The sequence below is a fragment of the Gracilinanus agilis genome, chromosome 3 (assembly GCF_016433145.1).
Source record: "Gracilinanus agilis isolate LMUSP501 chromosome 3, AgileGrace, whole genome shotgun sequence".
Taxonomy (NCBI): domain Eukaryota; kingdom Metazoa; phylum Chordata; class Mammalia; order Didelphimorphia; family Didelphidae; genus Gracilinanus; species Gracilinanus agilis.
The window spans coordinates 149,623,571-149,639,036 of record NC_058132.1 but is presented as its reverse complement, the minus strand read 5'-3'; the positions used below and the strand labels follow the sequence as shown (position 1 = coordinate 149,639,036).

Here is a 15,466-nt window from a genome sequence, read left to right as displayed (position 1 = left end):
CCAAGGTCCTAGCCAGAGCTTCTTCAGGTCCAATTCCAGGCTGAAGAGAGCTGAACTCCCTGAACTCCAACTGAACTGCCAGGAAGTTGTTAGTGCCTTTTAAAGGGGCTTCTTTTGCGTCACTTCCTGTGCCTTCTTCTTAGTTTACATGTCCAATCACAACAGATGCTTTTCTTAGGACTGCCCAGAAGGTAGTCAGTAAGTTTTGATTCATCACTCACTCTAGTATACTTGTGGGTCACAGACCTCCCAACATGTGAATTAAGTGGGGATGTTCTCACCCTTGGTGATTAGATTAAGGTTGCGCTGGGCAGATTTAATTTCATTATCACAGTCCCCCATTTCTCCAAGGAACATAAGGAGTCATTTCCATAACTTTTCTCCTAGGCCAATACTGTATGTTGTAGTTACACAACACTTGGATTTCTTTTATTGTTCTTTTTGTCCTTTTTTCCCATTATTTATTTATTTAGGATTTTTTTTCCCCCATGGTTACAGGCTTCATGATTTCCTCCCTACTCCCGGAGTTGACAAGCAATTCCGCTGGGTTATACATGTATCATTCAAACCTATTTCCATGTTATTTATATTTGCAATAGAGTGATTATTTAATGCCAAAACCCAAATCATATCCCATCAAACCACATGATCGATCATATTATAAGTTTAAAATTAATTGTTTGGCTACATATATGAAAATTATAAATCTTTTATTTATAAAAGAGGTAAAATTAGAGAAATACAAAAAGATAGAAAAAGTCATTAACCTATCTAAGTAAATATTGTTCAGTCCTTGGCTCAGCGAGCATTTATTAACCTTCAATCAGAATTAAACTATCTTCAGAAGACAGGAAAGGAAACCAGTTATCCTCTCACCCAAGACAATGACTGGAGCTGGAGGTGACTCCTGAGGCCTACTTTATTCTTTGCGCTGACTTTCTTCTTGAAACCAACTTCCTTCTTGGAGTGACACTCTTCTTGGAGTTCACTCTCTACTAGGCTCCTTCACCAGACTCCTCCACCAGACTCCCTGCTCAGGGATTTTCATGGCTTTTATGATGGTTTCCTGTCCCTTCCCCTTTTCATGGGGGCCAATCACAGTTTCCAAATTGTCTGAGTTTTCACCTTTGGAATCACACCTTTCTGAGTGTGTGAACTCTTAAATTTCTGGCTTGTTCTCACCTATCATCAAGTAAGGTATGAACTCACTAAGTGGTTTGTGAGCTCCTCCACCTAGTTCAAGATTGCAAAACCAAAGTTTTAACTAAGCAAAGAAAACAAATGATTCCCTTTTCACAAATGCGAATTCAAAGAGAACCAAGAATTTCCTTTTACAGTATGTTTTTCTTCTGTGTTTCTACTCCCACAGTTCTTTCTCTGGATATGGATAGCATTCTTTTCCATAAGCCCCTCAGAATTGTCCTGGGTCATTGCATTGCTCCTAGTAAGGAAGTCCATTATGTTCAATTGTACCACAATTATATCAGTCTCTATATACAATGTTCTCCTGGTTCTGCTTCTTTCACTCTGCATCAATTCCTGGAGGTCATTCCAGTTCATATGGAATTCCTCCAGTTCTTTATTCCTTTGAGTACAATAGTATTCCATCACCAACAGATACCACAATTTGTTCAGCCATTCCCCAATTGAAGGACATTCCCTCATTTTCTAATTTTTTGCCACCACAAAGAGCATGGCTATAAATATTTTTGTACAAGTCTTTTTCTCTATGATCTCTTTGGGATATAAAACCAGCAGTGATATGGCTAGATCAAAGTGCAGACAGTTTTTTATAGCCCCTTGAGTATAGTTCCAAATTGCCTTCCAGAATGGTTGGACCAATTCCCAACTCTACCAGCAGTGTATTAGTGTCCCAATTTTGCCACACCCCCTCAACATTTATCATTTCCTTTGCTGCCATATTGGCCAGTCTGCTAAGTGTGAGGTGGTACCTCAGAGTTGTTGTAATTTGCATTTCTCTAATCATGAGGGATTTAGAATACTTTTTCATGTGACTATTGATAGTTTTGATTTCATCTTAGAACTGCCTATTCATATCCCATGACCATTTGGCGATTGGGGAATGGCTTGACTTTTTGCAAATTTGATTTAGTTCCTTATATATTTGGGAAATTAAATCTTTGTCAGAGAGTTTTGTTATAAAGATTTTTTTCCTAATTTGTTCCTTTCCTTCTAATTTTTGTTACATTGGTTTTGTTTGTATAAAACTTTTTAATTTGATGTAATCAAAATCATTCATTTTATATTTTGTAATGTTATCTATCTCTTGCTTGGTCTTAAATTCCTTCCTTTCCCACAGATCTGACAGATATACTATTCTCTGTTTACCTAATTTATTTATGATTTCATTCCCTATATTTAAGTCATTTACTCATTTTGAATTTATCTTGGTATATGGTATTATTCTTTTTATTCATACGATTGTGGTCATTGTATCTGTAGTTTACCTGGTTCTAGTTGTTTCCCTCTGAAGCAGTTTGTATATCTTCCCATGTTTTTTCTGAATTCTTCCACATCATTTCTTGCAACACAATAATATTCCATTATACCAAGCATTTGTTAAACAGTTATCATGTGCCAAGCACCATGGAAAGTGCTAGAGATACAAAGCAAAAAGCAAAAACAAAAACAAAATCCAGGCTATGTATGCCCTCTATTCTTTTTTCTTTCCTTTCCTTTCTTTTCTTTTTTCTTTTTGCTCAAAAAGATCTATTTTATGCCTCTTACCTCTCCCTCACTGGGGGAAAAATATGCCAAATATGCATAGTTAAGGAAAACAAATTTCCAAACTGGTCACATCCAGAAATTGTATGCGTTATTCGGTACCTTAAATTCATCACCTCTAATTCAAAAAGTAGCTAACATGCTTTTTCCTCAGGCCTCTGAATTATGATTGGTTCTTGTTGGAACTCTTAATTTAATCAAAGTTATTTTTCTTTACAATGTTGTTATTGCACAAATTGTTCTCCTGATCTTTGTTACTTTACGCTGCTATATTTATTGTGTTCTTTATGTCACCCAGGTTAATTTTGCCTTCATTTTGGAACTTAAAACTAGAATTGTCAGTCTTTTAAAATGTAATTTTATGGACCAATAACTTAAGTAGCTCAATTGAAGTCAGAAAGAATCAGATGCAACTGAAAAACAATTGAACAAATTATTAATATTATTTAAGGGCATTAGGTAGCTCAATGGATGGAACACTGGGTTTAGAATCAGGAAAATGAATCTTTATGACCCTGGGCAAGACATTTCACTCTGCTTCAATCCCTCATCTGTAAAAGGTGCCAGAGAAGGGAATGGCAAACCACTTCAATATCTTTTCCAAGAAAATCCTACATGGGGTCGTGGAGAGTTAGACACAACTGAAAATGACTGAATGATGATGACAGCTACCTCAAGAAGCAAATTAAAAATTATTTTAATTTTTAAATGAAAGACCAACTGAAAGTCATAATAAAGACTTAATTTCCAGTTGAAATTAGAAGATACTACATTACAATTTACTACACTTCACACATTGTCTCCCTTCTCCTTCTAGGCCTGTATGCTTGTATTCCATCCAGATTTCAGTACTGCACTACCTGAAATGGCCCAGACTAATGAAGTTATTATTTGTCTGGATTGCTCCAATTCTATGGAGGGCTCAGAATTACTACAAGCAAAGCAGATTGCCTTACATGCTCTGTCTCTAGTCCACGAGAAGCAAAAAGTAAACATTATCAAGTTTGGTACAAGTAAGTTTTCTGTTATTGAAGGCTACTCTCTAACAGTATGACTTTCTAAAATTAATCTGAAATCTGAAAAGGAAGGGCATGAATTGCTTTGACAAGAAAAGCCACAAGAGAAAACCGCCTAAGTATTAAATGGCCAAATGTGTGCTACCTTGAGAGGCACTGGGCTCCTTGTCCCTGGAGTTCTTCAGCAGAAGCAAGAAAACCAGATTTGGAGTTTGTCATAGAGAAAATTCCTGTCCAGGTACAAGTTGGACTAGATGACTACTGTGATCTCTTCCAACTCTGGGGTTCTCTGAGTCTATGCCACAGGGATTCTTAACCTGGGATCCTTGGATAAATTTCAGAGGGTATGTGAAATTAGGTGGGCAAAATAAAATCACATTTTTATTTTTACTAACCTCTAACTTAAATTCATTGTTTCAATTATTTAAAAACATTATTCAGAGAAGGGTTCCATAGGTTTCCCCAGACTGCAGAAGGTGCAAAATGTGAAAAAAAAAAAGATTAAGAACCCCTGGGACACTGGAAAGTTGTAATTCTATTTGTAGACCATATGCTATTAAAAGATATGTAATCAGATCTTCTACACCTGTGGAATCAGTGAAAGTAATAAGAGAAGGAGGATTGGGCACTGATTTTAAAGAGGAAGCAAGATTCATGGAACAGGGGAGAGTGGAACTCTGTGCTCTGTGCTCCATCACTCCATGTGCCCATGCCATTTGGAAAAAAGCATAGTTCTTATACTTTGTCCCATGCCTTAGTATTGGCTAAGTATGAACGCTGGGGGTGAATGTTGGGGGGAGGGACCACAGAAGGAAATGTGGGCCTTTTACTTTTGTATGAATATAAAGGTTTATTTGAGATATAGACACATCTTATTTTACATAATAATTGAGTTCTAAATTAGTGATTTTATGGTATAAATATGTTGGCAAAGTTGCTTATTGAAAGGACTCGTAGGATGAATCCCTTCAAATCCATTAATTTATCTTTTTTTTTTAATGCCTTCCAAGTCTCGCTCATCAGTTTACTCATGCTGGCAGATTGGAGCTCCACAGGGTTGGACACTACTGCTTTAGGGTTCTAGAAAGTGCCCTGTGGGCAGATAACTGCCTCATAACACTGCCTCATGTGCCTCCACTAAAAGACTCTCCCTTAACACTCAGACAGCAAACTTGGTTTTTTTGGTCAGATGAAATAACAAGGATAGTAATTACAAAGCATTTTCCCCAATACCAGGGGCACATTCACCCATAGATCTATCCAGTGTCTTGGGAGAAAGGGAGAAGAGAAGGCATAATGAGGCTGATGTGTGGGGGACAAATGTGGCCAAGGCACCTCACAAAAATAAAAGTACAGAGTGTTGGATCCCTTCTTTCTCTAGAGGTTATTCTCAGCATTTGTGGTAGAACTGGTGATAGATGAGGGGCTCTGCTGCTCTGCTGGGCTAGTTCCTCACAGGCTCTGGGTCTCTGTGGCATCAGCCCCTCAGAGGAGTTTGTGAATCTTGAGGTGTAATATTTCCACTGAAAGGACCAATCTTCTTCTGGGCAGTTATGCTGGCTCCCCACCAGACTCAATAACTATTGCTAATGGAAAGTGACATCTAGATAGAACAAGGCAGCTCCTGCAAGCCTGGACCAGATTGATCCCTCAGGTCAGGAGGAGAGCATCCCTGCTAGGTGTTTACATTTGCCTCTAGGCTGAGTCAAGTAGATTGGTATGGTTACTTGTCACTAGACCTCTGTTCCTTAGACCTTTCAAAGTCTCCCAAAGCCCTGAACCAAAAGATAGAAAATATAAGCAGGAGGTGGCCACATCCCAGATATAGACTTGCTTTAGGGCCCATACACTCACTAGCTGGCCTTGTAGGGGGAGAAAGAAAAAGGATATACCCCCTATCACTGGCTCTCCAGATCTCAGAGACATCCTTATGTGTCATGACCATAGAAAGAAAGAATGAGTTTCTATGTTGAGACCTTTTGTATAAAATCTCATTTCTAGCTCATCCCACAACCAAAACATCCCTCTTCTCCATGTAGGAAGGGGAAAGGAAACAGTTGCAGAATAATTTCCAATGCTAGTGGAGAGCTGCATACTTTTGTCCCACAATGACCTTCTAAAAATGGGTTCATCAAACATCCAAAAGTCCCCTGTGCATCTCCTAGGATTGGCCCTCATTTGTCAGTCCCTTGTTAAAATTACAAGTTAAGATATACATGTATATTTATGTATACATGTTATTTCCTTAAGGTGAGGCCCAACTAAATAAATGTATATAAACGAATATTTGAGATATTTTTAAATGATAGAAATAGAATCATATAATGATACTGTGCTAGAAGTTACTGAAATAAATATTTAATGGAAGTTTTAAATTTCATTACACAGATTATACAGAATTATTTTCATATCCAAAGTACTCCACAAATAATCCTAAAATGACTGAGTTCATTATGGTGAGTAAAACCCTCTTCATCTCCTGAGTTTTTACCTGTGAAATTTCAATGATATTCCCAGTATTTTTCTGCCTCTGAGACCCTGAGTAAACATTGCTGTTTTTGTTAAATTGCTTGCTACTATCCCATTTACTTATGTAGCTTTTGCACTTTTGGTGCTGATTTTTCCAATCTGAAAAAGCATTGCAATCAGTATGTGATTGATAGTGACCATTGTATAAAGAAGTAGAAAGGAAATAAAGGTGATATAGTCACAGATGGGGAGGCAGGCAGGCAGATTTAGGTAATCTCTGGTGGAAAGACGACTTAAGGTAGGAAATAATTTTTACAGAGAGTAAATCACAGATGGGCAGGTGAACCAATTAAACCAGGGGGCTGAGCAATTGGTCTCTTAAGAGACTAATGTATGATGTGCAATTTGAGACGAGCCACTACACAGATATCTTATGACTTTTATTCAGGGAAATTCCTTTTTCTTATTTTCTCTAAAATAACACTGCAGCCAGGAATGAATTAAGAGCAATCATAAAGTAAGTCAAAATAATATCTGATCATAATTCTTTCACTTTGTCTTTTAAAACTGTTAAGGGTTTTAATAGGACAATTTATAAGTTGGGGGAAGGTAAAAAGTTTAATTGGTGACAAATGTAAGTTTAATTGTTTTTGTGGATATTTAAAGTTGTGTGTAACAACGTATTAAAAACAAACAGCAACAAAAGAACACATTCTCACTAAATGTAGGCACTTAAAAGAGAATGCTCGTGTTTTCTAGCTACCTAAAAGGAAATGTGAGAATTCTATTCTTCTAAGTTCATGGTGCAGTAATGGAATATTAGTCTCATTGTTCTTCCCAGGCACAGTAGTAAATATGTCATTTTAAAAAGTTGTTTAATCAAAAAATAAAGGAGGGCCTCTCTAAAGAAGGAGGCATGCTCCTCTTTTGGAAGTTAATGTTAATTTTATTAATAATATTAATTCATTTTGTTATAATTTATTCATTCACTTAGTTAATTATTTTATTCATTAATTTAATTATTATATTTAATAAAGCCTTCTTTCTTTAAATTTTCTCCAGTCTGCTACACCTACCATGGGAAATACTGACCTCTGGAAAACCCTGCGCTTTTTAAACTTACTTTATCCTTCTCAAGGGATGCGCAACATACTTCTTCTATCTGATGGGCATATCCAGAATGAAAGCCTGACATTGCAGATTGTAAAAAGAAATGTTAGACACACCCGCTTATTTACATGTGGCATTGGGTAAGTGCAATAAAAATCATGTTAATGGAAATCCAGGTGTGGGTCACCAATAGGCTGTTGATGATGCGGGACTGTAATTTAGGGAATTAGGAGAGAACATATGGATTACACAGATGATGTCAAAAGATAAATTAACCTGGTGAGAGCTGAGGAGATAACCAAGGGAAAAACTGTAGAAAGAAGGGGACCAAAGACAGTTCCTGAATTAGGAAGCAAAGAATGGACATATTAGGAAAGGATACTAAGAAGGAGTAGTCTAGAGAATAACTAGGAGAGAACAGGGTCACAGAAGCTGAAGGAAAGAGATGCTGTTTGGTTTTCCTTGGCATTTGGGTGAGGAACATGCATTTTTTGACAGTACGTATAAGTGGTCACTATCATTTCAGTTCCCACCTCTGCTTCTGGTTGAAAAGAGAGGGGTCCCTATTTAGAAAGAAGTATGATCTGAAAGACCATCCGTCATACCACTTTCCAAAAGCTTTGTTGAGAAAGATCAGTACATCCATTAGTCTGAGGAGTTTAAATTACCTTTGTTCTCCCTAATATAGCTTATTTTATTTCCTTTGAATTACAAATTTCAAAACAACCACGGTGGGGAGGGGCAGGAGGCATGACACCATCTGTTGGTGCCTTTGAAATAAGGATCCTTCCTAGATGGATGAGAGATGACAAAACCCACCTAGGAACCTCCCCAGGGCATATAAAGCACAACACTTGAAATTATTAAAACCAAGCTTATTAAGGGTAGGGAAATGAAAAATACAGTTCTAAATCTTTCTAGCTATAGCTCCTCCCTCCAATCTACGCTCTCCCTCATGGGGTCTGCTCTTCTTATCTTCTCTAGTCCTTCTTATAGCTCCCTGCTCTTAGCTAATATCCCAAAAGCTATCTGACTATAACCTAACCTAATTTATATGGATTAACAAAAGGAGAAAGAGGAAAGAAGGACTCACAGGTGTATTTGAGCCCTTACCTAAAGCCTGGGCTTGGCTTCACTAGATAACCCAAAGTCCCAGTTGAAAACCCTTGGATTACCTTGGCCAATTGGATTTCTGGCAGATGGATCACAGGCAGATGGTCTTTGTACCTCAGGGAAAAGGCAGTCCACTCCAAAGCAAACTCTCAACCAAGGAATCCCTAATTTTCTCCACAAGATTAGGACTACCAAGGGGAATTTGCCAGAGCAAAACCTCCTTCCAGTTCAGTCAAAACAGGAGTTCAAGAATGACTGGCCATTAATGCCAGTAAACTCCCACAATCCTTTATTCCTTGTCAGAATCCTCTCCCAGGGCTTGTATCCAAATTCTCCTCTTTTCCTCTTTATGCTAATCCATGAAATTTACTTTATCCCTTACCTACATTTCTACACCATGTGCTTTCTTTTGTTTACATTTTAGCTTTGACATGTGTCATTATAAAGACTTGAAATTATTTTCATAATTCTTTGAAACTAAACCTTTAAAATTTGATCAGGTCCACAGCAAATCGTCATATCCTGAGGGCTTTGTCCCAGTATGGTGCTGGAGCATTTGAATACTTTAACACAAAATCTAAGTATAATTGGAAAAAACAGGTAAGCTTCTTCACCTTTTCATTCTTCTTTCAGGCTTTATCTATAGGATATGAAATATCACAAACATTAATTGTGTTTTTAAGTCTTATGCAGCAGTCAGTGAAATGGATTTCTGGTCTCTTAACACCTATAGAAACATAGTGAATCAGTTCACTTTAGTCCTTGTCTTGGTTCTAGGCATGTTTGTTCTAAGGCAGAAGAGTAGTAAGAGCTAGGCAATGGAGGTTAAGTAACTTGCCCAGAGCCACACAATTAGGAAGAGTGTGAGGCCAGATTTAAACCCAGGACCTCCTATCTCCAGGCCTGACATGACTAACATTCTATTGATTAGCTTTTTTACATTTAAATATATTAATCCTTATTTGATAAACATCCAGTTTCATCTGGAATGTTCCACCTGGATGTCCTAAGGCATTGCAAACTCAATATACCCAAATTTCATTCATTTTATTTCCCCTTAAGCTTTTCCCTCTTCCTGATTTCTCTATCTCTGTCAAAGACACCAGGATTCTTCTAGTTAGCCAAGTTTACAACCTGGAAGTCATCCTTGACTCCTCATTCTTATTTGCCTCCCATGACCAATTCCACCTTCTCAATATCTTTCATATCTAGTCCCTTTCCTCTATTAATTCCATAACCACTCTCTTTCATGGCCTCATTACCTCCTGTTTGGATCATTTCAGGAGGTCTTCTAACTGGTCTCCTTGCCTCTAGTCTCCTCCTTTTCTAATGCATCCTCTAAACAGCTATCAAATTGATATTCTTTTTTTTTTTAAGCCTTACCTTGCATCTTAGAATCAATACTGTGTATTGGTTCCAAGGTAGAAGAATGATAAGGGTAGGCAATGGAGGTTAAGTAATTTGCCTAGGATCACACAGCTAGGAAGTGTCTGAGGCCAGATATGAACTCAGGACCTCCCATCTCTAGGCCTGGTCCTCAATCCACTGAGCCACCCAGCTGCCTCCTTAAATTGATATTTTTTAAAGGACAGATCTAACCCTATCATTCTTCTGCTTAAGAATCTTTAATGGCTCTCCACTGCCTCTAGGAACAAATACAAATTCCTCTATTCCTTTATAATCTGACTTTGGTCCACCTTGACAGACTGGTTCCCCATCACTGCGCACTTTGTACTCTACACTCAAGCCTCATTGGCACACTTATCATATTCCATTTACCACATTCCATTTTCTCCTCCAGAACTGGAATCAGGAAGACCTGGGTTCAAATACAGCTTCAGGCACTTCCTTGTTATGTAACCTTGGGCAAGTCACTTAACCCCAATGCCTAGCCCTTGCTGCTCTTCTATCTTAGAACTGATACTGAGACAGAAGGTAAAGGTTTAAAAAAATGGGAAGCCTTGTTAGGAAGCTCTTGTTATATTGAGGTGATTGGTAATGGGAACCTGTATCAGGATGATGGCTATGGAAATAGAGAAAATAGGAATGGATTTGAAAGATATTTCAGAGGTGGAATCATTAAGATTTGGTAACTGATTGGCTATTAGAGTTGAGGGACTGGGAACTGTTAGAAATAAAGAAATCTCTGGGCCATTGTTCTGAGGTGAAGATCCATCTTAATTGTAGAAAATTAGGTGCCACCTATAAATATGAAAAATGATAAAGGCTGATATAATAATATAAATTAGTATTTTAATTAAAGCCATGTTTATAGATAAAGTTATCAGACCACACGCTTGTAAGCATTCAAAACTGCCGCCTCCATTACTGTCTCGAGTCTGCTCGCCAAGAGCCTACTGGCAAAGAGCCCACTCCCTCCTAACCCAGGAGATTTAAACCCTTCCCTGTGTCAACACATAGGCCTCCCCAAGCCCAAAAACCCGGAAATGGAAACCAGTTGGACCATGTTGGATCATGGGAAATGTAGTTTTGATACATTTCCCCTGTCCATAGAAATATATACACTTTTAGATGGCATTTTCCAAATTTCACTTTTACAATTCCCCGTGAGGTCCAGCAAAAAAAAAGGTTAGTCCTTTTTTCTTCGCTGGACCTGTAAAAATAAACAACTTCTAAATTTTTCAGGAATTTAGGGATAAAAGAAATAGATGAACAAATGGTTAAAATTAGACGCATTGACAAAAAACCAATTTGGGGCTGTCCCCCACTGGCACAACAGTGTACAATTAAAACAATACATACAACTCAATTTCAACTCCCCATAGTTCAATCAACTGCACCCCAAAGTTCAAAGTTTTGTCTTCATGGTACAGTGAAGGCTTTTCAGACATCTTCATGGTGTCTTCACCAAAACAAGTTCGTTGTCTGGATTTTGGGGAGATGGCAAGATCCTTATCCTGAAATTATTCTCAAAAGAATTTAAACTTTACATTATAGATTACAAAACATACATTTTCTTCTAAGATTTTATACAATTCCCCATGAAATTACTCCTAAAAGAGTTAAATATACATATATTTTTACATTATCGAATTTTAAAAAACTTAACAGATATCCCCGTGAGGTAATTCTTAAACACACCTTTTTTCTAAGAAAGGGTACCTCAGGTCAGCTAAGGATGGCAAAATACAAAGAATAAAATTCAAGAAAAAAGAAGAAAAAATTAACTTGTGAATGAAATGTAAAATGTGCAAGAATTCTGGGGAAAATAAACCTAGACCTTTGAATGAAGGCCTAATTTAAGTGAATTCAGCAGTGTGCAATTACCCATTCAGGGCCAGGACCTAAGGAAAATGTCTCTCTCTGATCTGACTTATCAACAGCTTTTTTAGGGAAGTGAGCCAAATAAATAACCAATCTTAGGTGCTTTTTAGGAATCTAAGTCGAGGGGACCCACGTCCTCTAAAGTTTTAGAAAAGACTGGGACTCCAGGACTCAAACCCCAATTTCCAAGCCCTAAAGTATTGGCATAGAACTGCTATTATGCAGATCTTAGTCAGTCAAGTCTCTGACCATGTGCTTTCTTTAGCACTATTAACAGCGTTCATATTCCCTTCTGGAATCAGAGAGGCATTTAAATCACAGTCCTATAGGCTCAGGTATTTGCTGTAGAATCAGAAAAAGGATAAATAATGATTATATATGTACTTCCAGTACAAGATGATAAAAAGGGGAAAATCAATTTCTCTCATTAAAAAAATTTTTTTTTAAATCAAAAATATATATATAGCTTAGAATTAGAAGGGTTATGTTACCCAAAAATGAGACTTTCTGTGAGAGAAAGTGGGTTTTACAAAATAGCAGATTCACAATGCACATTCAAATAGAGTACCATTATTTCCAATAGCACATTTTAAAACAATAATTAATGATGTTCAAAATCATATACTTGTTACAACCTGTAACCCTTGGCAAATGCTGTTATTGCTTCCATAGCAAAGAATATACAGGAGCTCCTTGACTCTCTGTATTAAAAAAAAATCCTGTTTTAAAGAATCCTGGATAGGAATGCTTCTACCCATTTAAGGCAATAATATCTCTTATAATAAAATATATAAGAGCTTTATTCTTTTAAGACAACAATTCTTAAGGATTTAAAGTAAAAGTTAAAAAGATCTCTTGTAAAATTACAAGGTAATATTCAAAGCATGGAAAACTTTCAAGGTTCTTTGCAATTACCAAGACAGAATAAATTTTAAAAGACATGTGCTTCTATAAGATGTTCATAGGTGGTACATATAACCGCATTGTTTTTGATACAGTAAGCTTTAAGTAAATTAGGAAATATAATAACATCATAAGCAGTAACTTCATTAGCGTAAAATGATTCAGTGCAACAGGAAAATCAACGAAATAAGCAAGATTAATTTACAAAAGTAATTAACAATATACAGTAAGATACAGTCTTTTTAAAACATAAATAAAGCTCATTCAGTCCCGAGGTTTTAAAAGTTCACCCCTGGTTTCAATTTAAGGTTCTTTTGATTGAGTTCTGCTAAGTTTAAGGGTTTGTTTTTTTTTCTCAAGTTCAAAGTTCTGAGCAGTTATGGGGGTGAATATTTCTTCCCCTGAGTTCAGTTTTTAATCACAAGCAAGTCTGAATAGGCCATTCGGCTGATTAAGGGTAAACGCTAGTTGCTAGGTCCAGACGCTATCGTCCACGTGGGCTCGGGATTAGTGGAGAAAAGCTCAGGAAAACTACCCACGTGTAGAGTCTGTGTGGGTTGTTGCCTAATTAGGTCTTTAGAGAAAACACGTGGAAGGCTAGAAATAGGGAAAAAAAGGGGAATATACTACCCAAATGGTTTGCGGCAGAGCTGAAGCAGTCTCTGGAGGTTGAGATCTCGGCAAGTCAGGACTGGGTTCCTTCCCGGAAATCTCAGGAAAAGCAATTCGGGGTTCTGGGCTCCAGCAGCACCAGCGAGTCAGGATCGGAGATCACAGGCACTCGAACAATGGTGTAGGCTTTCGGTGCGGCAGGAATGGAGATCAAGTCAGGAGTCAGGAGATCAGCGGCAGAGACACACTGGCTGGGCTCCGGCATTTTAGTGTAAAGCCAAAAGCCCGAATCGGCTGGCCTGACCTCCCTCCCAAGGTGGTTTGGGCTGGACTGGCTGGCTGAGTCCCGCTGGAGGCAAAAATGTGCTCTTGCTTTCAGCAAAAGCATGGCAAGGAAAGTCACTTTCCTTTTTTAAAAAAGTGCTCAAAAGAGCTGAGCCAGACGGCCAAAAAGCAGGCATGGCTATCGTTAGGCTATCTGGAAGATTTAGAGTTCGAATTTCGACCTTCTGGTTCGCCAAATTATAAATATGAAAAATGATAAAGGCTGATATAATAATATAAATTAGTATTTTAATTAAAGCCATGTTTATAGATAAAGTTATCAGACCACACGCTTGTAAGCATTCAAAACTGCCACCTCCATTACTGTCTTGAGTCTGCTCGCCAAGAGCCTACTGGCAAAGAGCCCACTCCCTCCTAACCCAGGAGATTTAAACCCTTCCCTGCGTCAACACGTAGGCCTCCCCAAGCCCCAAAACCCGTAAATGGAAACCAGTTGGACCATGTTGGATCACGGGAAATGTAGTTTTGATACATTTCCCCTGTCCATAGAAATATATACACTTTTAGATGGCATTTTCTAAATTTCACTTTTACACACCATGGAGGTGCCACCATGCAACATATGGCAAAGACCCCATTTGTTTTTTAATTTAATTTTTTAATTGATTAATTAAGAAAATGTTTCCATGGTTACATGATTCATATTATTTCCCTCCCCTCTTCCCACCCCCCTCCCATAGCCAATGTGTAATTCCACTGGGTTTTACATGTGTCCTTGATCAAGACTTATTTCCATATTATTAATATTTGCACTAGGGTGATTGTTTAGAGCCTATGTCCCCAATCATATCCCCATCAACCTGAGTGATCAAGCAGTTGTTTTTCTTCTGTGTTTCTGCTCCCACAGTTCTTTCTCTGGATGTGGATAGCGTTCTTTCTCATTGGAAAGACCCCATTTAGATTGCAACAGGGTGTTTTATAAGCTTTTGACAGTTAATTAGCATGAGTGATTAATAAGACAAAATGTTCAGAGTATGTTAAAATATGTTATAATATTTTGGTAATAATTTGGTAACATGTGATAAAAAGTAATAAATTCTAGTAAAAGGTTAAGATAAGATATATTTTAAAGAAATAAAGAAATCTCATAACTATAAGTTCAGTGGCATCATACTAAGTCTGGGAGGAGTTAAGTCAGAGGAGCTATCATTAGTTATAAGACTCTGAGGAGTCAGTAAGTGTGTATAAAATCTTCACGAGATAAAATAATACATGAACATGCCAAGGTTATTTCCCAATTATCTCATTAGGCTGGCTGTGCATTCTACATTCCAAATAAGCATAGCTTATTTCCTGCTGCATGAGTTTCAGCTTTCCTAGAAAACTACAAAGATCTGAAGTGTTTATTCCTCAAACAGAAGGTTTATTTGAGATATAGATACATCTTGTTTTACACAATAATTGAGTTCTAAATTAGTGATTTTATGGTATAAATATGTTGGCAAAGTTGCTTATTGAAAGGACTTCAATGGTGAATCCCTTCACATAGCTAGGAAGTGTCTAAGGCCAGATTTGAACCCAGGACCTCCTGTCTCTAGGCCTGGCTCTCAATCCACTGAGCCACCTAGCTACCCCCTTGCAGATATTATTTAGATATTCTTGCTAGAATATTTTACAAAGCAGATCTTAATACATATTAATATAGTTTTTCAAATATTATTAAACTATCAGGAACTGAGTGCACTTAAAATTCAGAAACTTTAGGTCTTTATGTGTTTCATTAGAATAATTTACATTTAACATACAGGATTATCTAACCTGTCTCTCAATATTTTCATTTCAATTCCTTTAGGAGAATTAGATGACATTAGGGATCTGTTACAATTTAATTAAAAACTCCAGGTTCTTATTTTCCATAGAGTTTATTA

The 15,466-nt window shown here is 37.4% G+C and overlaps 1 protein-coding gene across 1 annotated transcript in view; it reads left to right on the top strand.

Moving 5' to 3' along the window:
- Positions 1-15,466, top strand: part of PARP4 (poly(ADP-ribose) polymerase family member 4) — a 108,645-nt gene that overhangs the window by 50,619 nt on the left and 42,560 nt on the right. Inside the window, exons 21-24 of the mRNA XM_044668974.1 lie at positions 3,563-3,758; positions 6,150-6,217; positions 7,293-7,480; positions 8,954-9,053. Coding sequence (XP_044524909.1) covers positions 3,563-3,758; positions 6,150-6,217; positions 7,293-7,480; positions 8,954-9,053 — 552 coding nt within the window. The remainder of the gene's footprint in view (positions 1-3,562; positions 3,759-6,149; positions 6,218-7,292; positions 7,481-8,953; positions 9,054-15,466) is intronic.